This window comes from Orcinus orca, chromosome 15 (genome assembly GCF_937001465.1).
Source record: "Orcinus orca chromosome 15, mOrcOrc1.1, whole genome shotgun sequence".
Lineage (NCBI taxonomy): Eukaryota > Metazoa > Chordata > Mammalia > Artiodactyla > Delphinidae > Orcinus > Orcinus orca.
Window position 1 is genome coordinate 84785496 of NC_064573.1, and position 23784 is coordinate 84809279.

Genomic DNA, 23784 nt, shown 5'->3' on the forward strand with positions numbered 1-23784 from the left:
TGGGGACAGTTCTAGCAATAGGTGACGCCCACCTGAGCCAGGGGAGGCTGAGGGCGGAGCCCCCTGCTGCATCCACTGTAGAGTTCTTGTCAGTAAGGAACCTTGTTCTCTTGCGATAGGTCTGCGTGTAGCCACTGAGCGCAGGGATTTTTAGGGGTCTTAGCGAATGTCTCCCGGGGCAGTGCTCTGGAGGGAAGGCAGGGGTTTCTCTAGAATGGGTCTTCCTCCCCTTTCTAAGTACTTAAGGAAGGGCAGTCGGGCTCAGCACTGGGTCCCCATCGCAGGAATTGAAAATAAGAACATGGCGCTCCATTCCATTTTCTGCTCTAATAGAAAATCTTGTTCTGATTGCTCTCTTTACAATCCTGGGCACAATAATGCAGATGTACATCCCTCCAACATGCCCTAAAAGACAGCTGATTTGCTCGCCTCATGGTTTTTCTTCTCCCTTTTAAAAAGTAAAGCAGACAAAGAGAGGGGACGGGCGAAGTAGATTCTTTTAAGCTTCGAAAAGTGATTGAATTGTCTTTTTTTTTGCAGTACGCGGGCCTCTCACTGCCGTGGCCTCTCCTGTTGCGGAGCACAGGCTCCGGACGCACAGGCTCAGCGGCCATGGCTCACGGGCCCAGCCGCCCCGCGGCATGCGGGATCCTCCCAGACCGGGGCACCCGTGTCCCCTGCGTCGGCAGGCGGACTCTCAACCCCTGCACCACCAGGGAAGCCCCTGAATTGTCTTTTTTCAACTCCCACTGGAATTTCAGGGGGAGAAACACATTAGCTGCCACTTTCCACTGCCATCTGCGGGCAGATTTGCTGCTCAGGGTAGTAGAGCCTGGAGGGCAAGGGGCTGTGGAAGGCTAAGTTCTGACAGGGTGGGGAAGCGGCTCCCCAGATGAACTCAGCCTGACGCAGTTTCCCTCCAGCACGGCTGCTCATTGCTTTGTGGCCCAAGGTTATCAGGTCAGTGTCACTGATTTCTGCCCATCGTCCCATTAGTGGCCTTGGTTAATTATGCTTAAAGATTCCTAAAGGCGTTGGTGCCATTGTGAGGTGGCAATGCCAGGAACCTGTGTCTGCGAGGCTGATGCGGGAAGGGGTTTAAGCATCTCGTTAGTTATCTTCTCCTCAGTCTTTGATTTCACTCTACAGTGAACCAGGCTCATCTTTTCCTTCTCGTGGGAGAAAATTCACATTCACGCCCTTTTTTGGGGGGAGGAGGGAGGTGATGATCATTTGTCCCGAACAACATGGAGGTTTGTTCTTTGAGTTTCGACCTCGGCACTGCTGACATTGCTCTGAGCCGTTCACCTGTTCACATGGAGGGGGCAGTTGGACGTGTGCACCTCGGGCTTGGAAGGGAGGCCTGGGCTGCAGGTACTGCAGTCTTCGTTTGTGGCTTGCAAAACGGGCTGCCTCGTGGCATTCCAGGTGAGCTGGGGAGTCCTGACAGCAGCCCAGCACCACACGGTACCCCTCAAAGTAGTGTGTGACCTCCAGCCAGTGACGTCGCATTGCTGGCCTCAGGTTCTTCGTCTGTAAAATGAGATTGTGGACCCCTGGCAGTTTTGTGGTTCTGTGCTGAACTGAGTGTTGGTTTTGTGTCTTCTGCACATAACGTGACCTTTGCTCCCTCCCCCGCCCGACCCAGATACATACGTAAAAGACATTCATTCTCCTGGTGGTCCAGGAGAGAAAGTCATCAACGTTTTCCTTGCTTATCCGGAAGACGTGAAGTGAAATGGGGGCTTACGTTGTCTAACAGCCAACCCGCGAATGCATGCACGCTGAAGGGTACCTCCGCGTGCTGAGTCAGAAGTCCGTAACAAAATGCTGCGTCCTCACCTCCACCCTGCAAAATTATAGTGTAATGGGGCAAAAATAATTACGTCCACATTTATAGCGCATTCCGTGAGTATTTTCCTGCAAGGATTTTAATCTAGTGCAAAGCTCTCTTGGTTTTTCAGGGGGAAAAAAATCCCCTTTATGGCTCGACCGAAGTGTTGTTTTAGTAACATACAGATACCTTTTCAAGCATCTCCAGATACGGTGCAAGAGTGAAATGTGTTGCAAGTGGGGTTTGATTAGCGGTGGTTTGAGTACATAAAGGAGGTGAGGTAAAGGGAGAAACACACACACACAAAAGGCAACAAAGGTTATGGAACTCCATTAAATTATGTTTATGATTTTACTTGTCAGTGGTTCGTAATACAAAATGGTTTTCCTGGAGTCTGTTTATCAGCGTTTGTCCCTAATTAGTGCCTACAAATTACCTTCTGTTCAAGTCATGTTCTCCTGGTTGTCTTGGGTCTCATAAATCAGAGCTGTTGCAGGTCATGAACTTCCATTGTCAAGTTTCTCACGGGCTTTTTCCTGCTGATGCATCTGGAGATTCTATCCCCTCCCCCCAAGGTCTCCAACGGCTGCGATTCGATTTTTGCGAATGGGAAGGAGATGAAGAGCAAAGTGGACACGATCGTGAACTTCACCCACCAGCACTTCACCTCCCAGTTAGAGGTCACCGTCTGGGCGCCCAGACTCCCCCTGCAGGTCGACATCTCGGATACGGAGCTCAGCCAGATCAAAGGGTGGAGGATCCCAGTGGCTTCCAACCGAAGGTGAGGAACCAAGGGGGTGGGGGAACGAAGTTCATCGAGGACTGTGGTTCTGAGGTTCCTGGGGCTCCGATCTGAGGCAGATGTCCTCAGGGACCCAGGCCCTAGGGAAGCTGCATCCACAGTGGGTAATAGTGGGATCGGAGTTCAGATGGATCTGACTTGGGTACTTACTTTGACAGGAGGCGATTATAATAGGGATAATAATCATCTCTACCTCGTAGAATAGTTGCTAGGATTCAGTAAAACGATGCAACTCATAAGGAGCACCTAGCACAAGGCCTGGCATTTAAGGGAAGAGCTCTTATGGTAGTTTTTTTTTTTTTTGGCGGTACGCGGGCCTCTCACTGCTGTGGCCTCTCCCGTTGCGGAGCACAGGCTCCAGACGCGCAGGCTCAGCGGCCACGGCTCACGGACCCAGCCGCTCCGTGGTATGTGGGATCTTCCCGGACCGGGGCATGAACCCGTGTCCCCTGCATCGGCAGGCGGACTCTCAACCACTGCGCCACCAGGGAAGCCCTAAGGGAAGAGCTCTTTTTCTATTCCCTACTTCCCTGTTCCTCTTTCCTACCTTACCTCAGTTTCCTGCTTATAAATGCCAACCATCCGCTATGAAGCACAGTACAATGGTTAAGTTGTGGGCTCTGCAATAAGGCCACTGAGTTTCACCCTGGCTTTCTCACGTATAGCTGTGTGACCTTGGGCAAGTCACTTAACCCCTCTCTTCCTGTTTCTTCATCTATAAATTGGAGATGACAATAGAGTTACTGAATAGAGTTATCCCAAGAATTCAGTGAAAGGATACATCGTGCAGTAGACAGAATTCTAAAGATAACATCCCTTCAAGAGTCCCATCTCCTGGTTATTCAATCAAGCACAAATCTGGGACTGCCGTGAAAGGATTTTACAGATGTAATTAAAATTCTAAATCCGTTAATCTTAAAAGATGGAGATTATCCAGGTGGGCCTGACCCATCAGTTGAGCCCTTTGAAAGCAGAAAGTTTTCTCTAGCTGGTAAATAGTACCATACAGTATGAAACCTTTAAGAATGGACATGTTTCTATGCAGCGTAATTCCCTTGAGATCCACCCCAGTCGTTGCATGTTTCCATAATTCATTTATTTATTTTGCTGAGTGTATCCCCTGGTAGGGAGTATCACAGTTTGCTTAATCATGCGTCCACGGAAGGACACGTGTTTTTTCTAGTGTGGGGCTATTTTGGATAGAGATGCTATGACAGAAGCTTGACATACAAGCTTTTGTATGAATGTAGATTTTCATTTTTCTGGGGAAGATGCCCGAGAGGGGAATTGTTGGGTTGTATGTTAAGGGCATATTTAGTTTTTTTTGTTTGTTTGTTTTTTGGGTTTTTTTGCGGTACGCGGGCCTCTCACCGCTGTGGCCTCTCCTGTTGCGGAGCACAGGCTCCGGACGCACAGGCTCAGCAGCCATGGCTCACGGGCCCAGCCGCTCCGCGGCATGTGGGATCTTCCTGGACCGGGGCACGAACCCGCGTCCCCTGCATCGGCAGGCGGACTCTCAACCACTGCGCCACCAGGGAAGCCCAAGGGCATAGTTAGTTTTAAAGGAAGCTGCCAGACTATTTTCCAGAGAGGCTGCTCCATTTTTCGTTCCCACCAGCAGTGTGTTAAGTCATCCAGTGACACACACATCCACATCCTTACCAGTGCTTCAAAAGGTTAGCTGCAGTGTGGTACCATTTATGATGATACAGGAAAGAGAAAGATTAGTGGTTGCCATGAGTTAAAGGTGGTGTAGAAGTGTAAGGCAGTACACAGGACACCCCTGTGGTGACGGGCCCGTTCTGTATCTCGGTTATGGTGATGGTTACATGAATCTGCATGTGATAAAAATCACATAGAACTACATACACACACACACAAATGGGTATTCATGAACCTGTCGAAATCTGAATAAGCTCTGTGGTTTGTACCAACGTCAATTTGCTGGTCTGGGTATTGTACCACAGGTATGCAAGATGTTAAATCTGGGGGGCTGGGTAAACAGTATACAGGACCTCCCTGTATGATCTTTTAAACTTCCAATGAATTTGAAATGACCTCGAAATTTAAAGTTTTTTTTTAACACAACAGAATGCAATTGTTTTATTAATATGGTATTTCTAAAACTTCATTTATTCACTCACCACTTTTATGAGACTGCAACTTTTGAGTACCACCTAGAATACACTTACTACTGTTCTTTTTTCAGTTTTATCTATTTATTTAGGAGAAACTCCACATCACTATCAAAAAATAGCCAACTAGTAAAAATTAATGCAAAGAAAATAAAATATTTTTATTAAATTCTGAGTAGATACAGTTGTTTGTCTGAATTTGTCTTTATGAGCTGGGAGAGACTAGCAGGTATCAGAGAGCCCTTAAAGATCGCCTGGCACCAAACAGGGACGTTCCCTGGGATATAATCAGGATGATTGAAAAATAAAATGGAAATAACCTTTCTGTATGTCAGTCAGTGTTTTTACTGCCACCTAAAATCATCTCACTTAACAGCAAGGACACTTACCCCTCACTTTGGGAAACTCAAATTGCTAGGTGCTGGTGAAATTTTTTTCCTGTAACTAATAATCTAAACTCAAATTAATTTTTCCATTTTAAAGAGTGTTGAGGAAAAAAAAATCTCGTTTCTTTTACCAGTCAAGTCTGAATTAAACTCAGTCTAAGCGATCTCCCCCCAGTATGATAATTTACTTTATGTACATCACTAATAGAAGATGGTAGAACCTGTGAAAGCTAGTTTTACTTTTCTAACCTTGAGGGTTAACCTTTCAGGGAGGTGGAATGACATGTTGTTAAGAAAGTGGGTTTCAGAAGTGACGTGGTGCTCGTCCCAAACTGCTAATAACGAGCTCTCTGGGCCTCGTGTTAACTGCTCTGATCCTTGGTTTCTTCGTGTAGAAACGGGAGCATGCTTCAGGGCTGTTGTGAAGAGAAATGAAGTCCGTTATAAAAGGGGAGAGAAAGGGACTTCTCTGGTGGTCCAGTGGTTAGGGCTCCAGGCTTTCACTGCCGAGGGCCCGGGTTCGATCCCTGGTTGGGGAACTGAGGTCCCACAAGCTGTGCGGTGCAGCAAAAAAAAATTTTTTTTAATCTTTAGAAAGAGGGAGAGGACACCAGTAGAGGGACAGCGGCCAGGCTTGGACTCCGCGTCGAGGTGACCGGTTGTGTGGCTGTGACCCAGTTGCCCCTTCTCTCTGTGCCTCGGTTTCCTCACCGGCGAGATCAGCTCCTAGAACACCCTGTTCCTCGGGGCCTGTGCAGGTGACGTGGGTCACTTGTGTGTGGCTGGCAGGTGGCACATGGCCCATTTACGTCAGCTCTTTACGGGAGCACGCAGGGCAGGACCCGGCACACGCTAGGTCTAACCCAGCGCGTATAAGTCTCTGCCCCTTTCTCCCCTGACCCAAGACCCATCCACCGAGGGCCACAGACCAGTCAGCAGCCATCAAACCAGGTCCTTTCGTAAAGGACACGGGACAGGTGTATCTCGAGGAGAAGGTTCTAGAATGACCGAGCCAGAGAGGGTTTCTCAGGGCGGGTGTGGGTAGGCGAGTAGGGGGACAGGAGGAAGGGGGAGAAGCCAGGACGCAGGTGCCAGACGTGGTTCAGTAGTTTCAACACCTCTGCGGGTCGGTGACCACTCAGATCAGGGCGGATGGGAGGTAGGAGGCTCTATCCTGATCACCTTTAGGGCCCGGAGCTCAGAGGAAGCTGCTTCTGTAGAGATGGAAGGAGCTGGGTGTGGGCACCATCCCCAGGTGATGGTTCACGAGGGCCGCCCTCAGGTGTCGTCACACCTGGCCTGCATCTCCTCAAGCACACCTGCAGGGCGGTAAGGGGGGGTCCTTGTCATCTCCACTCCCAAGGTGAGGTGCCCATGTGGGAGTGACTGATGGCTCAAGGCCAGCCTCCACACGGCTCTTCTGATCCCAGACCTCCCGTTCCCTCCTCTAGCCCCAGTTCATCCCCGCACGGGGGATCGTGATGAAGTTGCAGACTTCCAGAACACAGGACAGAGATGCAGCCTCTGCCCGTGTGGGGCTGGTCCCCCCACCTGGTGCTGGGTGGGCGCGGCAGGGGCCGAGCTGGGCTTCTGTGCTCCGAGCACGTGGCAGTACACGTGGCGCTCGGTGACCACCAGACAGTGCCCGGGGAATGAACGAAGGAGCAGACGGCGGGTGACCCGATGGTGAGCAGCTCACACCAAGCAGGGCAGAGTCACGGGGAATGAGGACAGAGGGGGGCGCGAGACACCTCCCCGCAGCGATGACGTTTGCTCTGCCGTGTGTGTGTCCCAGGCCCGCCAGAGACAGCGAGGACGAAGAAGACGAGGAGAGGAAGGGGAGAGGCTGCTCTCTGCAGCATCAGCGCGCCCTCGTGCGCGTCCTCACCCAGTTCGTGGCCGAGTCACCCGACTCGGGTCAGCTGAGCTACATGCTGGGCCCCGACTGGCAGTTTGACGTCACTGACCTCGTGATGGATTTCATGAAGGTGGAAGAGCCGAGAATTGCTCAGCTACAGGACGGCAGGACCCTGGTGGGCCGGGAGCCGGGCATCACCACCGTGCAGGTACAGGCACCCGCCCCTCGCCGCCTCCCACAGCCCCGGTCTGTATTGATAAGGGTCCAGGTAGATGCTGTCGTGCAGGGCGGTGTGCGCCTGTGTCAGAGAATCATGGGCAGTAACAGGGTTCGTCGGTTCTAACAATCTAGACTCAAATTATATCTCGTGTTGAGAAAAAAATCTCATTTCTTTGACCAAAGCTGAATTAAACACACAGTCTAAGTAATCTTTCCCCCAATATGATAGTTTACTTTTCATGTATCACTGATAGGAGACAGTAGAACCTGTGAAAGCTAGTTTTATTTTCCTGAACTTGAGGATTAAACATTTAGCTATGTTTCACCTTAACAGTGGACAAGAAATTAAAAAATAAAACGTATTGCACTAAAATTAATAAAAAGTGCTCTCCATTTTATCGTAGTAATAGGAAAACTATTTTCTAGCCAACGTTGACGGGATAATTCTGCAGAAAGAGTGCAGCATCGTTTTTGAATAACAAATTAAAATGTTAATTTGGTAAACGCTCAGAGCTAATTAAGTCAGATTTTAGGTTTTGCCAAAGTTAATTTTTGACAAAGCTGTACTCAACATTATATTTTCATTACTCTTCTATGTCTATGTAACAAGTCACCACCAGTCTCCCAACTTAAAGCACCACTAATTTATCAACTCGGAGTTCTGAAGCTGGGGAGTCCAGGTGAGCCTGGAGTACCAAGCCAGGTGTACCACAAGGCTGTGGTCAGGGTGTGGGCCAGGCTGGGCTTCTGTGCGGGCTTGGGAGAAGGATTTGCTTCCCAGCTCAGGTTGCTGGCAGAATGCAGTTCCTCGCAGTGTGGGCTCGAGGACACTGTTTCCTTGTGGACTGTCAGCCAGGGCTCATTCTCTGCTCCTAGAGGCCACCTGCCTTCCTTCTCATGGGGCCTCTCCATCACCAGATTCTCACTCTTTGAATCTCTCTGACTCTCCCTTCTTCCACCAGCCAGGGAAAGCACTCTGCCCGTGTGATTACAGGGGACCCACCCGGCTAACCCAGAAGAACCTGTCTATTCTAAGGCCAGCTGTGCTATATCCTATAACATAGTCGGGAGGGTGATGTCTCATCATAGTCACAGGTTTGAGAGATTAAGCAGGACCTCTTGGGCAGGACAGGTCTAGAAATTCTGCCTCCTAGATATTCCTCTCCATTTGTTAGTCACCCCCGCTTGCAAGCTAGATGGTGCATTCGGAGTGGTTTCTTAGAAGGAGAATAAGATTCTCTTTCCCACTTTGCTTTCCTGGTTTATCCGATGATGACGCAACAGCCCACGCAATGGTGATTAATGGCCCGTAGTGGACATCTAACTGCCCACTGAAAAGAATAAGTGCAGGGAGAGATGGCCGAGCACCAGTCCTTTAAAGTTTTACCACAATTCTGCCATTTTCACACCTAAATATTAGTTGTTGGAAAGATGTTACGCTTTGGTGCTTGGTACCCAGGTGGGCAAGTTTTAGTTATTGCCTTTAAATTAAATCATGGTTTGTTTGGGTTTTTTTGTTTTTGAAAATACAGTGCTGTTATCATGATGTGAATCAAAGTAAAGAAAAGGGACCAAGATGATACTTGTAAAACTCCTTCACTTGGAGAGCATAATTGAACAGGGGCGTAACACTCACACACACAATTTCCATACGTGCACTCGTGTCGGGAAACCTGGGAGAACACGGTGGTGGAAACACCAGTTAAGGAGTTTTGAATGGTGTGAGGGGCAGAGACTGAGGTGTCTCGCTGACCCTGCAGGTCCTGTCACCTCTCTCTGACTCCATCCTGGCTGAGAAGACGGTGACCGTCCTGGATGACCGTGTCACCATCGTGGACCTGGGCGTGCAGTTGGTGGCCGGCTTGTCTCTTTCCCTGCGGCCTCACAGGTTGGACAAAAGAGCAATCATCTCAACAGCAGTTGCCCAGGATGTGCTTCGAGCCCCACAGCAAGTAAGATTCCAGAACCCTTGCGTCCCTGGCCAGTGGAGACCACTTCTCTCTCAGTCACATCCCGCAAAGGAGATCCGTAGAGAGAGCACTCATGGCCGGGACTGGTGACTTTGAAGCTTCTTCCTGTTTATCCAGTCTGTCCTGTCTCTGAGGAAAGTACTCAGCGGCTTAGATACAGTTTCCTCGTATGTGTTTCCAATCGATCAACCACGCGCCCATATGCGACTTGCTTCAGAGCAGCCTTATCTGTTTTAGGCACCGTCCGCTGCTAGACCGTGACCAGAGGCTCACATGTTTTCCCTTTTGCCAAAGCAGGTGCCTTTTGCTACAGTAAGTCCCCTACATATGAACGAGTTCCGTTCCGAGAGTGCGTTCGTTAAGTCCAACAAAGTTAGCCTAGGTACCCAGCTAATGCAATCGGCCATATAGTACTGTACCGTAATAGGCTTATAATACTTTTCACACAAATAATACATAAAAAACAAACAAAAAATAAGTCTTTTTTTTTTGCGGTACGCGGGACTCTCACCCTTGTGCCCTCTCCCGTTGCGGAGCACAGGCTCCAGATGCGCAGGCTCAGCGGCCATGGCTCACGGGCCCAGCCGCTCCGCGGCATGTGGGATCCTCCCGGACCGGAGCACGAACCCGCGTCCCCTGCATCAGCAGGCGGACTCTTAACCACTGCGCCACCAGGGAAGCCCAAAATAAGACATTTTTAATCTTACAGTACAGGACCTTGAAAAGTACAGTAGTACAGCGCAACAGCTGGCACACAGGGGCTGGCATCGAGTGAAGGGGCAAGAAGAGTTACTGACTGGAGGAGAGGACGAGGGAGATGGTAGAGCACTGCTGTACTCTATACAGTCCTGTGCAGCAAAGGACACAAAAGCACAACCACTTGCAGAGGATGCAGGCACGTGAAAACGTACGCCGGACACGTGAACTAGTTTATGTGATTGGACATGCGAACGCACGTTCGCATCTTTGAAAGTTCACAACTTGAAGTTTCGGATGTAGGGGACTTACTGTACTCAGAAATTCCATTTCAGCTACTTGAACAAGCATGGCTACTAGGCACCCAATCACCACTGTTGACAATTATTGCCAACTCTCAAACTCTCCCCCATCTTTAAACTTTGACGTGTTGTTGATAAAGATACCAGGGCACTGTGCCTTTCAAGCCAGAGGGTCTCGTAATGCATCCTTCCTTAAGTGCTTCCAGCCAGTGCATGTTCCAGCAATCAGCATGGGCTTCCTAATAAAGAATGTTCAAAGGGATATTCTCTTGAGCAGGCGCCTGACTAGCTGCACCTGAATATGATTCAGATAAATTGTCTGATCTTTCAAAATGTTTTCAGAAAGGTCAAAGTCAAATTCTGTTGTCTGGCATGCAATAAATTAATATACACTTTCATGCACTTGTTAAAGCGTATTGTTTGTTTCTCACAGCAACTATAGCTATAGCTTAGGGCCGATGCCACTTCCAGGCAGCGTCGAGAGCTATTCATGATGATAAAACATAGAAGTCAGTTTTTTTCAGATTGTATGTTTAAATAATATGACATAGGAAATCGCATTTACATTTGCAGGTTTGAAGGAACCTGATTATAACAGAATGCTTTGCTTTCATTTTTCTTAGGAAGCAATAGTCAGTTCTTGGATTCTGTTCAGTGACGGTTCGGTGACACCTTTAGACATTTACGATTCCAAGGATTTTTCGGTTACTGTCTCATCATTGGATGAAATGGTGGTGTCTGTCCAGGCAAACCTTCAGTCCAAATGGCCGGTTGTCGTTGCAGAGGGGGAAGGGCAAGGGCCCTTGATTAAACTGGAAATGATGATCAGTGAGCCCTGTCAGAAGACCAAGAGGAAGAGCGTTCTTGCCGTGGGTAAAGGGAACGTCAAGGTCAAATTTGAAGCAAATACTGGTGCGCACCAAGGAGGCACCAACGACGTGGAGGGCGGCAGTCGGGAATATAAAGACCACGTGAGGAACAGCATAGAGCGTGAAGGAGGCCAGGAGAGGGCAGTGCAGCAGCGGTTCCAACATGGCGCCCTTGGCGGCCACGGGGAAAGAACCAACCAAAGCACAACCCCGCAGTCTCCCATGGAAGGAAAGGATAAGAAGCTGCTCAAGAGTGGTGGTCCAGACGCCTTTACAAGCTTCCCCACTCAAGGGAAGTTACCGGAACCCCATAATCCTAGTGACCTTACGGTGACCTCCAGGGGGTTGACCGACTTGGAGATCGGCATGTACGCCCTGCTTTGCGTCTTCTGCCTGGCCATTTTGGTCTTCTTAATTAACTGTGTGGCGTTTGCCTGGAAATACAGACACAAAAGATTCGCCGTGAGTGAGCAAGGCGACATCCCCCATTCCCACGACTGGGTCTGGCTGGGGAACGACGTGGAGCTTTTGGAGAACCCGGTGGACGTGACCCTCCCGTCGGAGGAGTGCACGACCATGATCGACAGGGGGCTGCAGTCCGAGGAGAGGAACTTCCTTCTGAATGGCGGTTCCCAGAAGACTTTCCCTAGTCAGCTGCTCAGACCTTCTGACTTTGTCTATGAGAAAGACATGAAAAACGAACCTCTGAGTTCGTCCGGCCCAAAGAGGAAGAGGGTCAAGTTTACGTCCTACACGACCATCCTCCCGGAGGACGGCGGTCCGTACACCAACTCCATCCCGTTTGACAGTGATGACAGCATCCAGTGGGTGTGCCCAGACATGGGGCTGGGGGCGTCCCAGGGCTTCAGAGAGTACATGGAGAGGCTGCAGGACCAGATGTAAACTCCTTTCTCATGTCTGTATTCACCTTTATGCCTTCTGCTTTTTGAATGGTGGAGCCCGAGTCTGACCAGCAATAGGGGATGAGTTAACAAAGCTTCGTTTGTGGAGGTCTGGCGGGATCCCTTTCGAAGCAGCCATCAGGGAGAGCAAAGGCAGCTGGGTTTGAAGCCAGGATGTGCCCCAGATAAGCTCCCAGGGGATCCTGGAGAAATTCTAAGACCACGGTTTTCTCTGCTGCCTGGTACTAGCTCAGTTCAAATATAATAAACCAGACCCCACAGACATTGTTAATCATCTCGTGGCGAAACTGCCGTGTGGAATTAGAAAAGACTTGGGTTTGATTTTTCTACTCCTAGACCTTTTAAAGCACAGTGGACATTTCTTGCCCTTGGCCTGAGATTGGACATACGTGAAAGCTGCTGAATGTAGCCGCCCATATTTGTTACGAGCACTGCTCATTATTTTTATATATCTTTGCACCTGCACCTGGTTCCTTTGACCTCTGCAATTCTTTTTGAAACATGAAGACAAGCAATTTCATTCTTTTCTCTGAAATCTGTTTGATTCACATATGAATTTTAGTCCCTGTGGTGTGCCACGTCCTGTTATTTCCTGGGTGTCTGTGCAGGCGTTCAGGGTCTTTCCAGTTTTCCTCACTGCATCCCTTAGGGGCAATGTCTAAGAAGCTTAGCCTCATGCCGTCTTTCTTTCTTTTTGTTGTTGAACTTTCTTGTATCAGACGGGGACATGGGATTTTACTTAAAATATTAATATACTGTAAGAGAGGGCCGTCTTCTTTACAGTTTTCTACATGAAGCTTAAAAACTTTGGAGAAAAGTTGTGAACAGTGAACCTTTCCTTTTATCTTCTGCTTGCGGGAGTCATGAGGACCTCTTTCCTGGGGTGCATTTCTGAGGACAAAAAAAAGTCCTCAAAATAGCTGTATTTATACTAATGCTTTGTGGTCAACACCATTTGTTATCCAAACTGAAATCAAAATCTAAAAATGATATGCAGAGAAAGGAAATTGCATAGGAAGTATCTTCAGATTAAACTTTTCTCTTACCAGAACAAAACTTTTTAAAAACGGTAAATGAAATGATGTTTCAGCTTAGCAATATGTAGAAATCTACCCATACAATGATTTCCACCCACCACCAAAAAAAAAAACAAACAAACAAACCCCAAACATATATCTATCCTCAGTCATGACTCTGGCAGAGATAAAACCTATACAGGGTGTCCATTAATGGAGAACAGCAATGGGTTTACCCCCCCAAATTCATAAAATAAATGACTTCCAGAAGCTTGAGAAGCAATTGTGATGAAAAACCATAGCTATTGGGAAATCGAAGTGGCAAGAGAGAAAAAAAAAATCATGATTCCTGCATAATTTTTAAATAATGTTTTTCAAAGAACAGCAAAGCAAGAATTTCAGATTAGGAAACCATGACAACGTTCTACGAAGATGCGCTAGCTGGAAAATCAGACACTGGATGAGTATATGCCTCATTCTGAGCTTTCTTGAGCCATTTGCATCTCTGAGAGGTAGAATTTTAAAGGCCCAAACAGTCAAGGACCTGCAGGAGGTGTTGAAACAGTTTCTTGACTCCTGATGGCTGTTGACTGGGCAATTCAAAAGGGTGTGCTTCCGTGGTTCTCTTCTAGGGTTCCGTGGACAGGAGTGTGACAACCAGCCTTCTCCAACCGCGACACGGCAGACACAGAATTCTCCTTGTGTCTCTTGCCCACAGGACTACAATACGTTTGTAAACTGCACCTAAGTTACCAGTGATAACGCTGCCTGACCTCAGAGGCTGGTGTTCAGTTGCTCTTGTGTTTAAAATGGGGGTTAGGAGCTGAAGCTGCTGAGGTTCCCCAGATCTTCCAGTTTGATTGGGGAATAAAGCCAGGAGACCCAGGCATCAGCTTCCAAAGGAGTTTGCAAAGAGATGGCTGACACCTTGTAGGAAGAGCGCCTCTGGTGGCCAGAGGAAGCTGCCTCTGCTTTTCAAATGGCTTCGCAAGGAGGTAGCTCAAAGAGAGGGATTCAGGCACTCGCTGAAACATAGCTGTCCCCGGGAGCCCTGCTACTCCTGGCAGATATTTTCCATTTTCTCTCCCTTTGGGTCTTGGACATTCCAGACAGGGTAGGGATGTCATTTCTGAAGCTGAGGACCCTCAACTAATACAGGGGGTGAGTCTCTCTCTCACACACAGCAGGCTGCCTCGCACTGGTAAAATAAGACTTCCCGTGGGTATAATTCGGGAGGGGACAAAGGAAGTTACTATTGTCACGGGGAGCCTTATTAAGGGGCATACAAGTTAGAGCATCTCCTGTGGTCCGAGTGCTTGACGTGACGCAGGAAGCAAACGGGAGAATCAGGAAGGGCCAGGGGTTTCTCTGCGGAGCCGGGAACTGACCGTGGTTCTGAAGACGCCTCCCTTGGGTAAGCGAACAACGTCACCCAGAGTGATGCAGGCTACATAAACCACCTTTGCTGGTTTCTGTTGAGACTCAGTCAGTTCAAAATAAAGATCAAATGGAAGGTTTCAGGGCAGAGATCCCTTTTACCATACCACACACACTCCCATATATGCACACGCACATACGTATTATACCCACGTGTGTGTGTGAATAGTGAAGAATCAGAAATTCAGTTTTTTTGTGGGAATCAACACTGTCAGTTGTTCTCAGCTTTGGTGTGGACACTATTCAGCTTAACAGAATGTCACTGAAGTTCTTTCCACTCTAAATATTCCCTGCTGACTAGAAACTATGGGTTATATCGGCTTGTTTTCCAACTAGTCAATTTAAAACAAATAGGAGCTATACCTCCAAAATATTTCAGCTCATATGGGGGGGGCATGGGACCCCCCTGGTGGCACAGTGATTAAGAATCCATCTGCCAGTGCAAGGGACACGGGTTCAATCCCTGGTCCTGGAAGATCCCACATGCTACAGAGCAACTAAGCCCGTGTGCCGCAACTACTGAGCCTGCGTGCCACAACTACTGAAGCCCGCGTGCCACAACTACTGAAGCTCGTGTGCCTAGAGCCCGTGCTCCGCAACAAGAGAAGCCACCGCAATAAGAAGCCCGCGCACCGCAACGAAGAGCAGCTCCCGTTCGCCGGAGACACTGGAGAAAGCCCGCGCGCAGCAATGAAGACCCAATGCAGCCCAAAAAATATAAATAAATAAATAAATAAATAAATAAATAAATAAAATAGGGGGAAATGACGTAAATTGCTAAGGCTTGAAATATGATTCGCTGAGGGCCATGCATTTGCCTGGATTTCCCAGGTTCTTACGGCTGAGATATCCAAAGGACAGTTGTCAATAACCTGAAAGAAACGATGTCAATAGAGTCCCTTCCTCTCCCCTGAGAATGGGATGTTCAGACTCCCCTTGAGGCAGACACCAGCAGCCTCTAGAGGGGACACCAGGCCGTGAGCTCCATGAGTCACACGGAGGGCAATTCAGATGCCCCATGAGGGCCAGGTGACCTACACCCGTGGAGGATGTGAGACCACTGTCTCCAGGGGCCAAACAGGCTGCTTTCCAGGCCAGCGTACAGCTATCAAGGAGCAGCTGCCACACAGAAGTCCTGGAGTTAAACCTACAGTGTTGCATTTGAGAGAAAGAAAGAAGAAAAGACACTGGAAGTTTCCCCTGGAAACTTCCCCCAAAGGACACACTGGCTAGCAGATCTCAGGATACGCTGTGTGAACCAAAAGGGAATAACTGACTTCCTGGCTCTTTTCTTTTGCACACTGGTCAGCCTGAGTTCCCAGACTGCAATCATCCTTAAATCGTAGGCAGAGAGTTTTTATTTATAAAGATTGCAGGGAAAAAATGGATTAATTTCTGTCCCTTTGCTACATCTGTAGATGAAGTATTTTGTACTTGGATAACTTTAAGTTTTAGGAAGTCTGCCCTTGTGCATGTTGATCACCATTCTTGTCTCACTCTTTTAGAAGGGTGTCTTCCCAATGTTGGGACCACAGTAAAGTGTCTGAGAAGATCATTCATTCCAACTCCACTGACCACAGAGGGTGGTTTCATCTAAATCTTTCCTTTACCATTGACACCATTGTTTTTCTACTCTTGTCAACTCAAAAATGGCCTCAATTCTCCGTTCTAGTCTCTGTAAATGACACGGTAGATGGTTTATAAACCCAGCGACCATCTCCTCCCTCAAAATTATATTACGTGTAATGTATTGCGTGTCACCTGTTGTGTAAAGGAACAGTATGGGTGGTGGAAGAGTTACGCTAAAATACGGATATAGCAGATATTTTTGTATGTAATATAGGCAATATACTGAAACACTGAAAGGTGTGTTGGAATAAATACGTTTTAACATAAAAGCATGCAAAGCTATAGCTTTTAAATGTACAGATATCCCGCTCAGAAATACCTAAATTGATTATGGGAAAACATCAGAACCTGACGTCGTGAAATGCACTCAATTAAAGGTGCAGCCTTTAGAGGACATGACTTCTGTTGGGGTTGTTGATGGAATCTGCCAGAACATTTTGATCTTACTCTTCCTTACTTTTGGATTTTTTTCCTTTTTCTTTTTTTTTTTTTTTCCTGGAAATATCTCAGAAATAAAGTGACATCCTTTTCCAGCATAAAGGTATATACTAACCACAGGGTAATTCATTCTTTTTAACATGAAAATAAACATTTAAACATTCTCCAGTGGTTTCATTATTTTATCCACATCTTTTACTTGCAGCATCTCTATGATTTGACTCTCTTTATATGTTTTTCTTTTTAGCCGGAGATTTTAACACCTTTGACGCAGCAGTAAATGGAAACCAAAAGAAAATGTTTCTTGAAAGTTGCAAATAACTTTGACTTTTGAAAAAGGTAAACTTTTCATGTGTTGTCCTAGCAGACTGGGGGACACTTCTTCCCTGATGTTTCAGAAGGAGGACTCCTGTTTCGCAGGTCCCTGCCCAGGGTCAAACTGTATTGGACTCAGTGCTGACATGTAATGCGTCAGCCCTGCCGTCTTCTCCCTTTTGGTCTCTACTTATCTATGACTCACTCATGTTTCCATATTTGGGGCAGGGGCTTGTGGTGCTGAGAGTCCAGAATAGGTAGAGCTCTAGACGTGTAAGAAAAACACAAGAGAATCGGGGATCCTGCTTGGAAGGCTAATGATGTCTCAGCTGAAAGGTTGCCGGGTGCATTGCTGAGCCCCCACAGCTCTCTGTGGCTTGAATGCCCTTTCTGACGCTGCCAGCATCATCTTTGGCATTTTGGCAAATGGCACTCCTCGTTATCAGGATGAAAAGGGATGTCTCTATGGCAGTAACTTGACATGTCATAATAAATGCCCCACCCCGAGCCTGATCTTTCACTGGGCCCTCCAGAGATCATATGAGGAAGTGAGTGTCAACCTAGGAATTGGCCTTGTGAAATGAAACCTGCAGAGTCACAGGCTTCAGATGAGCCCAGATGCTTTCCCGGTTTCCACACATGCCCCCATCGGCAGGATTTCTCACACTTTGGGTGAGTGTTTCCCACTAACAGCCCCTTCTTCTTTTTCCTCCTGGAATGGTGGAGGACAGAGCCACAGACCCCGAAGGCTCTCCCCAGATCTCAGCGTGCATGTATGCAGTTTAGTAAAGTTGGTTTCTGAAAGAGGGAACAAAGAAAGTTTGAAATGAGGCTTGTAAAATAGTGAACCCTTTAGGTTTAGACCTCTGTGTGCGCAAAACGCAAACACTGCATTGCAAACTTTTTGATACTGAAATGCTTAATGCCCGTTAGTTTCTTTATGGTTTTATACAATTTAGATCAGTTACACAGGTAGTTTATTGGTTTATATAATTTAGATCACTTACAGAGGTTTTGTGTTGTTTGCTTTAAACATTTTTTTTAAAACACAAAAAAGTGCAGAAACATTCTAACCTGGTTACAGTGTTTGTAGCCTTTTCTATGAGTCAAGATGGCAGGACATGATCACATTCCAGGTGGGAAGTAACAATTCAAGTCTGATAGGGAAATTGTGCTACCCGTCCAAGAAAGCAGCCATGCCGTCCACTGACAAACTGGACAATCTTCCCATTTCATGAGATGCCTTTATATTTTCCATGGCTCTTGGTCAGTTGTTCTGATGAAACCTTTACTTTTAGCTTGAGGACTGCAATTTCTTTAGGTGCTGCAGCCACTGAGGTCAGTTTATACATCTACGCCGCCCACCGGAATAAAGCACTTTACAAACAGAGGGACAGATATTGCTTTGGGATTCAGGGTCCATGTGATGTTGACTTTTCCACCCCCTAGACAACATTACTACTCTAAGATGGCTTAAATCACTTCTGACCTGAAACTTCTTTCTTTACTTCAATTGGTCAAAGAATGTGAGCAACGTTTTCTTTTTCCCTGATAAGGTTGGAGCTGAAATGATCTGCTATTTTATTGTTACCTCTTATAGGAATCTGAGTCACTGAAGGAAATAACCCAAGAGGCCAGTGTAGACACTTCCCCTTTGATATAGTTTTTTCACTTAGAGATGCTTCCTTCGACAGTGTGCCTTTTTTCCCCCGGTTGTGATCACTGTAGGGTCTCCATTTAAGCCATGTATATTCTCGCATAGCGTGCTTTATTCCCATAAATATTTTAGGCTGACAAGGGCCACACGCCGGGCAGTGTTAAGCACACCCTTCCAGGTTTTCAACACTTTACTTTACTATTCTGGTTGGTTGTAATGCCACTTGGTGTATCTGAAAATTTGCATCAGATCTGCTACCATATCAGTTACTCCGGAGCAATGAATGGTTCAGTACCACCAGCTTATGTGCCAAAAGATGCCAGGACTGGCAGACGGAGGGACCCAAGTACTTCCTCTGCACACAGACCACCAAGCAAGTGATTCCCTCTTTCTGTAGTTGTCTTCCCCTGGGAGCCTTTTTCTGGACTTCTAGCAAAAGGGCATCAATTTAAAACCCAACGTGGATTCCAAGAACAAACCCATTGCCCGAACCCCGTGACAGTTGGTGTTCTAGGTATATCAGTGCAGGTTTAAGCAAACGCCCAAACTATGAAAGGGGCTGAGAGTGGAGAATGAAATAATAAGCAACTGATCAAAGCCAGGAAAAAAGAAGTAGCTCTGCCACTCCCTGGCACACAATGAATCGTGTACAGCAGATCCGTGCTCTTGCAGGGAGTCACATGTGTCTCCCCGTGGCAAACAATTTTTCCAATGCTGCTTATCTGTGACACGTGTCTGAAGGGCATGCTGTTTGCTGACGATTTAAATCTGTATCCTCAGCCGTCAGTTCCCAGCCCCAGACTCTTCTCGGGTGGATCCCATCCGGGCTGCAAAATACAGGGGGTGACCAAACCCACATCACCCAGCCAGTTCTAAACTTTTGAGTGGCTTCAAGGCCACGAACACAGTGGGAAAAAATTCTGTCTGGCGTTTGAAAAAAAACAAAAGGGGGGTGTGATCTTCTGTCTCCGTTCTTCTAAGTTGGATTCTTATTCCCTGGTAAACACCAGCTATTATAAACAGAGCATGCTGTTACAGCATTGTGCTTCTCTATACTTTTTTGGTTGTGTCATGAACCCGTCTCATACTACCCACGGCTTTCAGTATGATTGATCCGTTGTATCTGTCCCACAGTATATTTAACCTCTCTGTAAAGGCACTTCCAAACATCTTGAAAATGAAGAAATAAAATGTGTTGGATGATTCCTTGTCATAGTAAAACAATCAATGGGTAAGCGCCAGGAAATTATCTCATCCTCTCATAATTGTTCAAAGGAAGATATTAAGAAGTTTTTAGTTTCAGTGTAGGGGCAGCTGTCTTCAGGGTTTTGAGGACAGTCATTGGCCGAGACCTTGAGAATTTGAGAAAAGCATGGTGTATTTAAGTGTGAGAACAAGATTCCGAAGGAAAGAGGCTTGCTTTTGTGCCCTAGGGCAAGTACTCTGGCTAACCAGCCAGTTGAACGAACTTTCCCTACATTAAGAAGGTTCGTTCCAGAAAGATGACCGTGGTGACTTTCTGTAGTGCAGACAGGCAAACTCAGTTCTTGGAGAAAGCCAAGAAAAGTCCATTTTTCCTTAAGGCTCATAAAGTTAAATTTTAATGAGCAGAAAAGGTTTATTCAGATCTGTCCCCGCCAGCCAGGCGGAAGTCAATTCTATTTATAAAATTGGAGTCCCAGGAATACTAAGTGAGGCATCAGACATTCCAATTCACATTCATTGTCTTGGGACGTGCTACATTTGACTCCGGGACAACTTACACATTTCAGTACATTGGGTCTCCTCCACCCTGTAAAGTTTAACCGGGAAAAGGACTCTCATCACACCACACTCATGCCCTCTACAGATAATTGGCTCCACAGCTATGTTGCCTGAACTAAAAGGATGGCTGAGGAATCCTCTGCAAAATTCAGCTTAGGAAAGCACGTGCCCTAGGACAGAGGCAGGGCAGCTGCCTCAGGCACCTGTGATAACCTTGATCCAACATCCATGCTCCCAAGTTCACCGCGATAGTTACAGGGGCCGATGGCAGCTTCTCAACCAGGTGTTTACAAAACTCCCTTCCCTTCACACAAAGGGCAATGACTATGAACAAAGCATGACTGGGCTGCAAACATAGGTTCTTTGTTTTCTGGGTTTTTGGTGTTTTTTTGGCCGGGCCGCAGGGCTTGCGGGATCTTAGTTCCCAGAGCAGGGATCGAACCCGTGACTCCTACAGTGGAAGCGGGGAGTCTTAACCACTGGACCACCAGGGACGTCCCCAAACACAGTTTCTCTGCCTCGACTCTCGTTTAAACAATGCGGTCAAGCAGAACTCAAGGAGGCAGCCTATCCAAGACATTTGAAGCCACTTTGGAGCCAGACTGATGGACATGAAGAAACTCCAGGTGAGTTTCCAGGGGGATCTGGACTGAACCGCACACGAAGGAGACTGCTGCTTGTTCCACGATGCCCCGATGCTGTTGAAAATGGATTTTTTTGCATCCTAAATTTTTAAATGATGCTTGACCTAAAAATAGTTCCCATGAACTTGAGTGTTGTATATGCAGATATTTTTATATTAAATGGCAAGATTAGCAACAGACGGTGTGGAAGTTGACACTCCCTAATAGTATTATTTTTTTCATAGAACACAGGGGGAGCTTTTATTGTTTTTTTTTACTTTATCAAAATTTTAAGACCATCTATGACCTAGGGGCTTTGTCCCTTTCAGCAGAAATCAGAATATAATTTGGATTGTACAGTTTCTGGTGTCCTGTCCATTGAAAGAATAACGTCCTTTACTGTGTGCATTGGAAAGGTGATCAGAGAACCAGGGAATGGAGCATAATTATTGCTCATCACTGTATCCCACATGGGTTAGATCTACCTGGGGAGCGATTCCTCCCTGCTTAATCGGGAAATGCTACCTTTGAAGCTCATTTGAGGAGAAAGCAGCTGCTCGGGGCCTGAAGGATCTTTAAATTAATGAGGTCTTTGGTTCTGATCCTTTTCTGCTTCTCAGGGAGGCTCCAAACTTCCTGTCCAGCCTTCAGTGATCTGAAATCCAGGTCTGACCTCGGGAGACCTGCCCCAGCCCTAGGGCAGTCCTAACCCCTGTACCCAACATTTAAAATGCAAAGAGGGAACTACCGAACCCAAAATGACTTGCAAAATAATACTATGCCATCTCCACTCGCTGTGAAGTTTAGAACCCATAACATTGTCGTGACTTTTGAAAACAACTCACGGGTGAGATAGCGTTCCGAGCATTTCTGAAGGCGTATAGTGATCACCAAGAAATTGAGGCCCATTGTGAACAGTAATGAGCTGCTTAAAGCTAGATATTTTCAGAGGCAAAATAATCATTTTATCAAAGAATTACCTGTCACATTTCCATGTGGTTTTATTATAAATGTTCGAGATGCCTTGGAGTAGAACCTCTAGGTGGAAGGACATTTGGGGTGTCTCCTGAGCCCTCGAGAGAACCCTGGTTCCAGGGACCAACCATCTGGAATTTTCTCTTCCCAGTGATGAGGCATGTGTTCAGAGAAGACACAAGTCACAGGAGACCTATTAGCAAATTATGGAACTGAGGGTACGTAGCCAAAAGCGGGGTCTGGCTGCTCGCCACTCAAAAGCCAATAAAGAGGCAAGTTTATTGGAAACGAAAGTTTGGTTTATTTCGGATGCTGGCAACCGGTGTGTGGGGTTGAACTTCTGTCCAAAGATAGACAATCAGTGGGCAAGAGCTTTTATAGACAGAGGGGAGGGGCTGCATGCAGAAACAGCACAGGCAGCTCCGACAGGCATCTTGAAATTGGTCAGCGGTCGTCTGAGCGGTGTCATCTTGATTGTTTTAAGTACGGTTAGGCTTCAGTTCCAGGGTCGGTTTGTTTCCATTTCTTTGAGGCCAGTTCTCGGAATTGTGGCAGCTTATGTCATGGCTACAGTCTGGTCATCGTGTAGTTCACTTCTCCACCTGGTAGGGGTTTCAGCATCTATAAGACGGCTCCCAGGACACGGCTCAGAATATTATCTCTAGCCCTTGAGGAGGAACTAAAGGGCCTTGACGATGCTTAGTGACTAAACCGTTATTATTTGGTGTCCTTTGACTGTTTTCCTTTGTTTCTGCATTTTCTCACTTCTCTGATTCAACTTATTCTTCGGCCACGGTTTTTCCACAGATGAAAGAGGACATGGGGGAGAAGGACCATAGGGCCCTCTTCCGTTTCAGGTACATTTATCACTTTTCATTTTATCTATCTGTGATAACGAACCTGTAGTTGGGAAATTATTAGATACTCTTTAAAAACGTATGTTACCTTAGCCTTCAATATTCTAGATATTAAAACCACCAAAATGTTTTACTGGACATTAACATAAAATTATAGAACAAAGCAAGAAAACTCCAGATTGCTTTCCACGTCAAGGGGAATATTTCCATTCATATGAAATGCCCAGTAAAGAGCTAAAACTCACTTGATTAATGTGACAGTAAAGGGTCAAAAATGTTAACTTTGTTACCAGCTTCATGGATGCGACAAAAAGGCAATCAAACTCCATGTCTGTGGGTCCCTAACACTTCCAGGAGGAGAGGGTGCTGGCAGTAGCGACTGTAGGGGGTGTCGTTATGGGCATGTAAAAGTGAAATACTGTTCCAGGTAGAGGGAACAGAACATGCAAAGGCAGCCAGTTCCCTGTGCTTGAACCCTCAGGGTCAGGGGATCCTGGCTGGGTTGGGGAGCCTCATGGCCGAGCCTGTGTTTGGGACTATGATTCTCGCAGGGAGGGGTCAGAGGCCCCCAGCAGGCAAAAGATGTGACCTGAATTGTAGTTTAAAAATAAACCTAAGGGGCTTCCCTGGTGGCGCAGTGGTTGGGAGTCCGCCTGCTAATGCAGGGGACGCGGGTTCGTGCCCCGGTCCGGAAAGACCCCACGTGCCGCAGAGCGGCCGGGCCCGTGAGCCATGGCCGCTGAGCCTGCGCATCCGGAGCCTGTGCTCCGCAACGGGAGAGGCCACAGCAGTGAGAGGCCCACGTACCAAAAAAAAAAAAAAAAAATCCATTTTATAAGAACGAATCTGTCTCATATCAGGCCAAACACTAAGATGACATTCGCATTAGAAAACTGAAACCAGCTGCTTTTACTTGTTCCTTGATGTTTGTTTATAAAAACAGGATTGAAATAGAATTCACCTACCACACCATTCATTCATTGAAAGTGTACAGTTCAGTAGCTTTCAGTAGATTCCCACCTTGACCATAATCGATCTCAGAATATGCTCATCGTGCCTAAGAGAAACCCTATCCCACC

At 47.0% G+C, this 23784-nt stretch overlaps 1 protein-coding gene across 3 annotated transcripts in view; it reads left to right on the forward strand.

Moving 5' to 3' along the window:
* The window catches only part of TMEM132B (transmembrane protein 132B), a 409467-nt gene extending 392789 nt beyond the window's left edge, over positions 1-16678 (forward strand). For all 3 annotated transcript variants that reach the window (XM_033440679.2, XM_049698598.1, XM_049698599.1), the window contains 4 exons: positions 2410-2615; positions 6953-7223; positions 8995-9186; positions 10826-16678. In XM_033440679.2, the coding sequence (XP_033296570.1) occupies positions 2410-2615; positions 6953-7223; positions 8995-9186; positions 10826-11974 (1818 nt within the window). In that variant the 3' untranslated portion in view covers positions 11975-16678. The remainder of the gene's footprint in view (positions 1-2409; positions 2616-6952; positions 7224-8994; positions 9187-10825) is intronic.
* The last annotated feature ends 7106 nt before the right edge of the window (positions 16679-23784 follow it).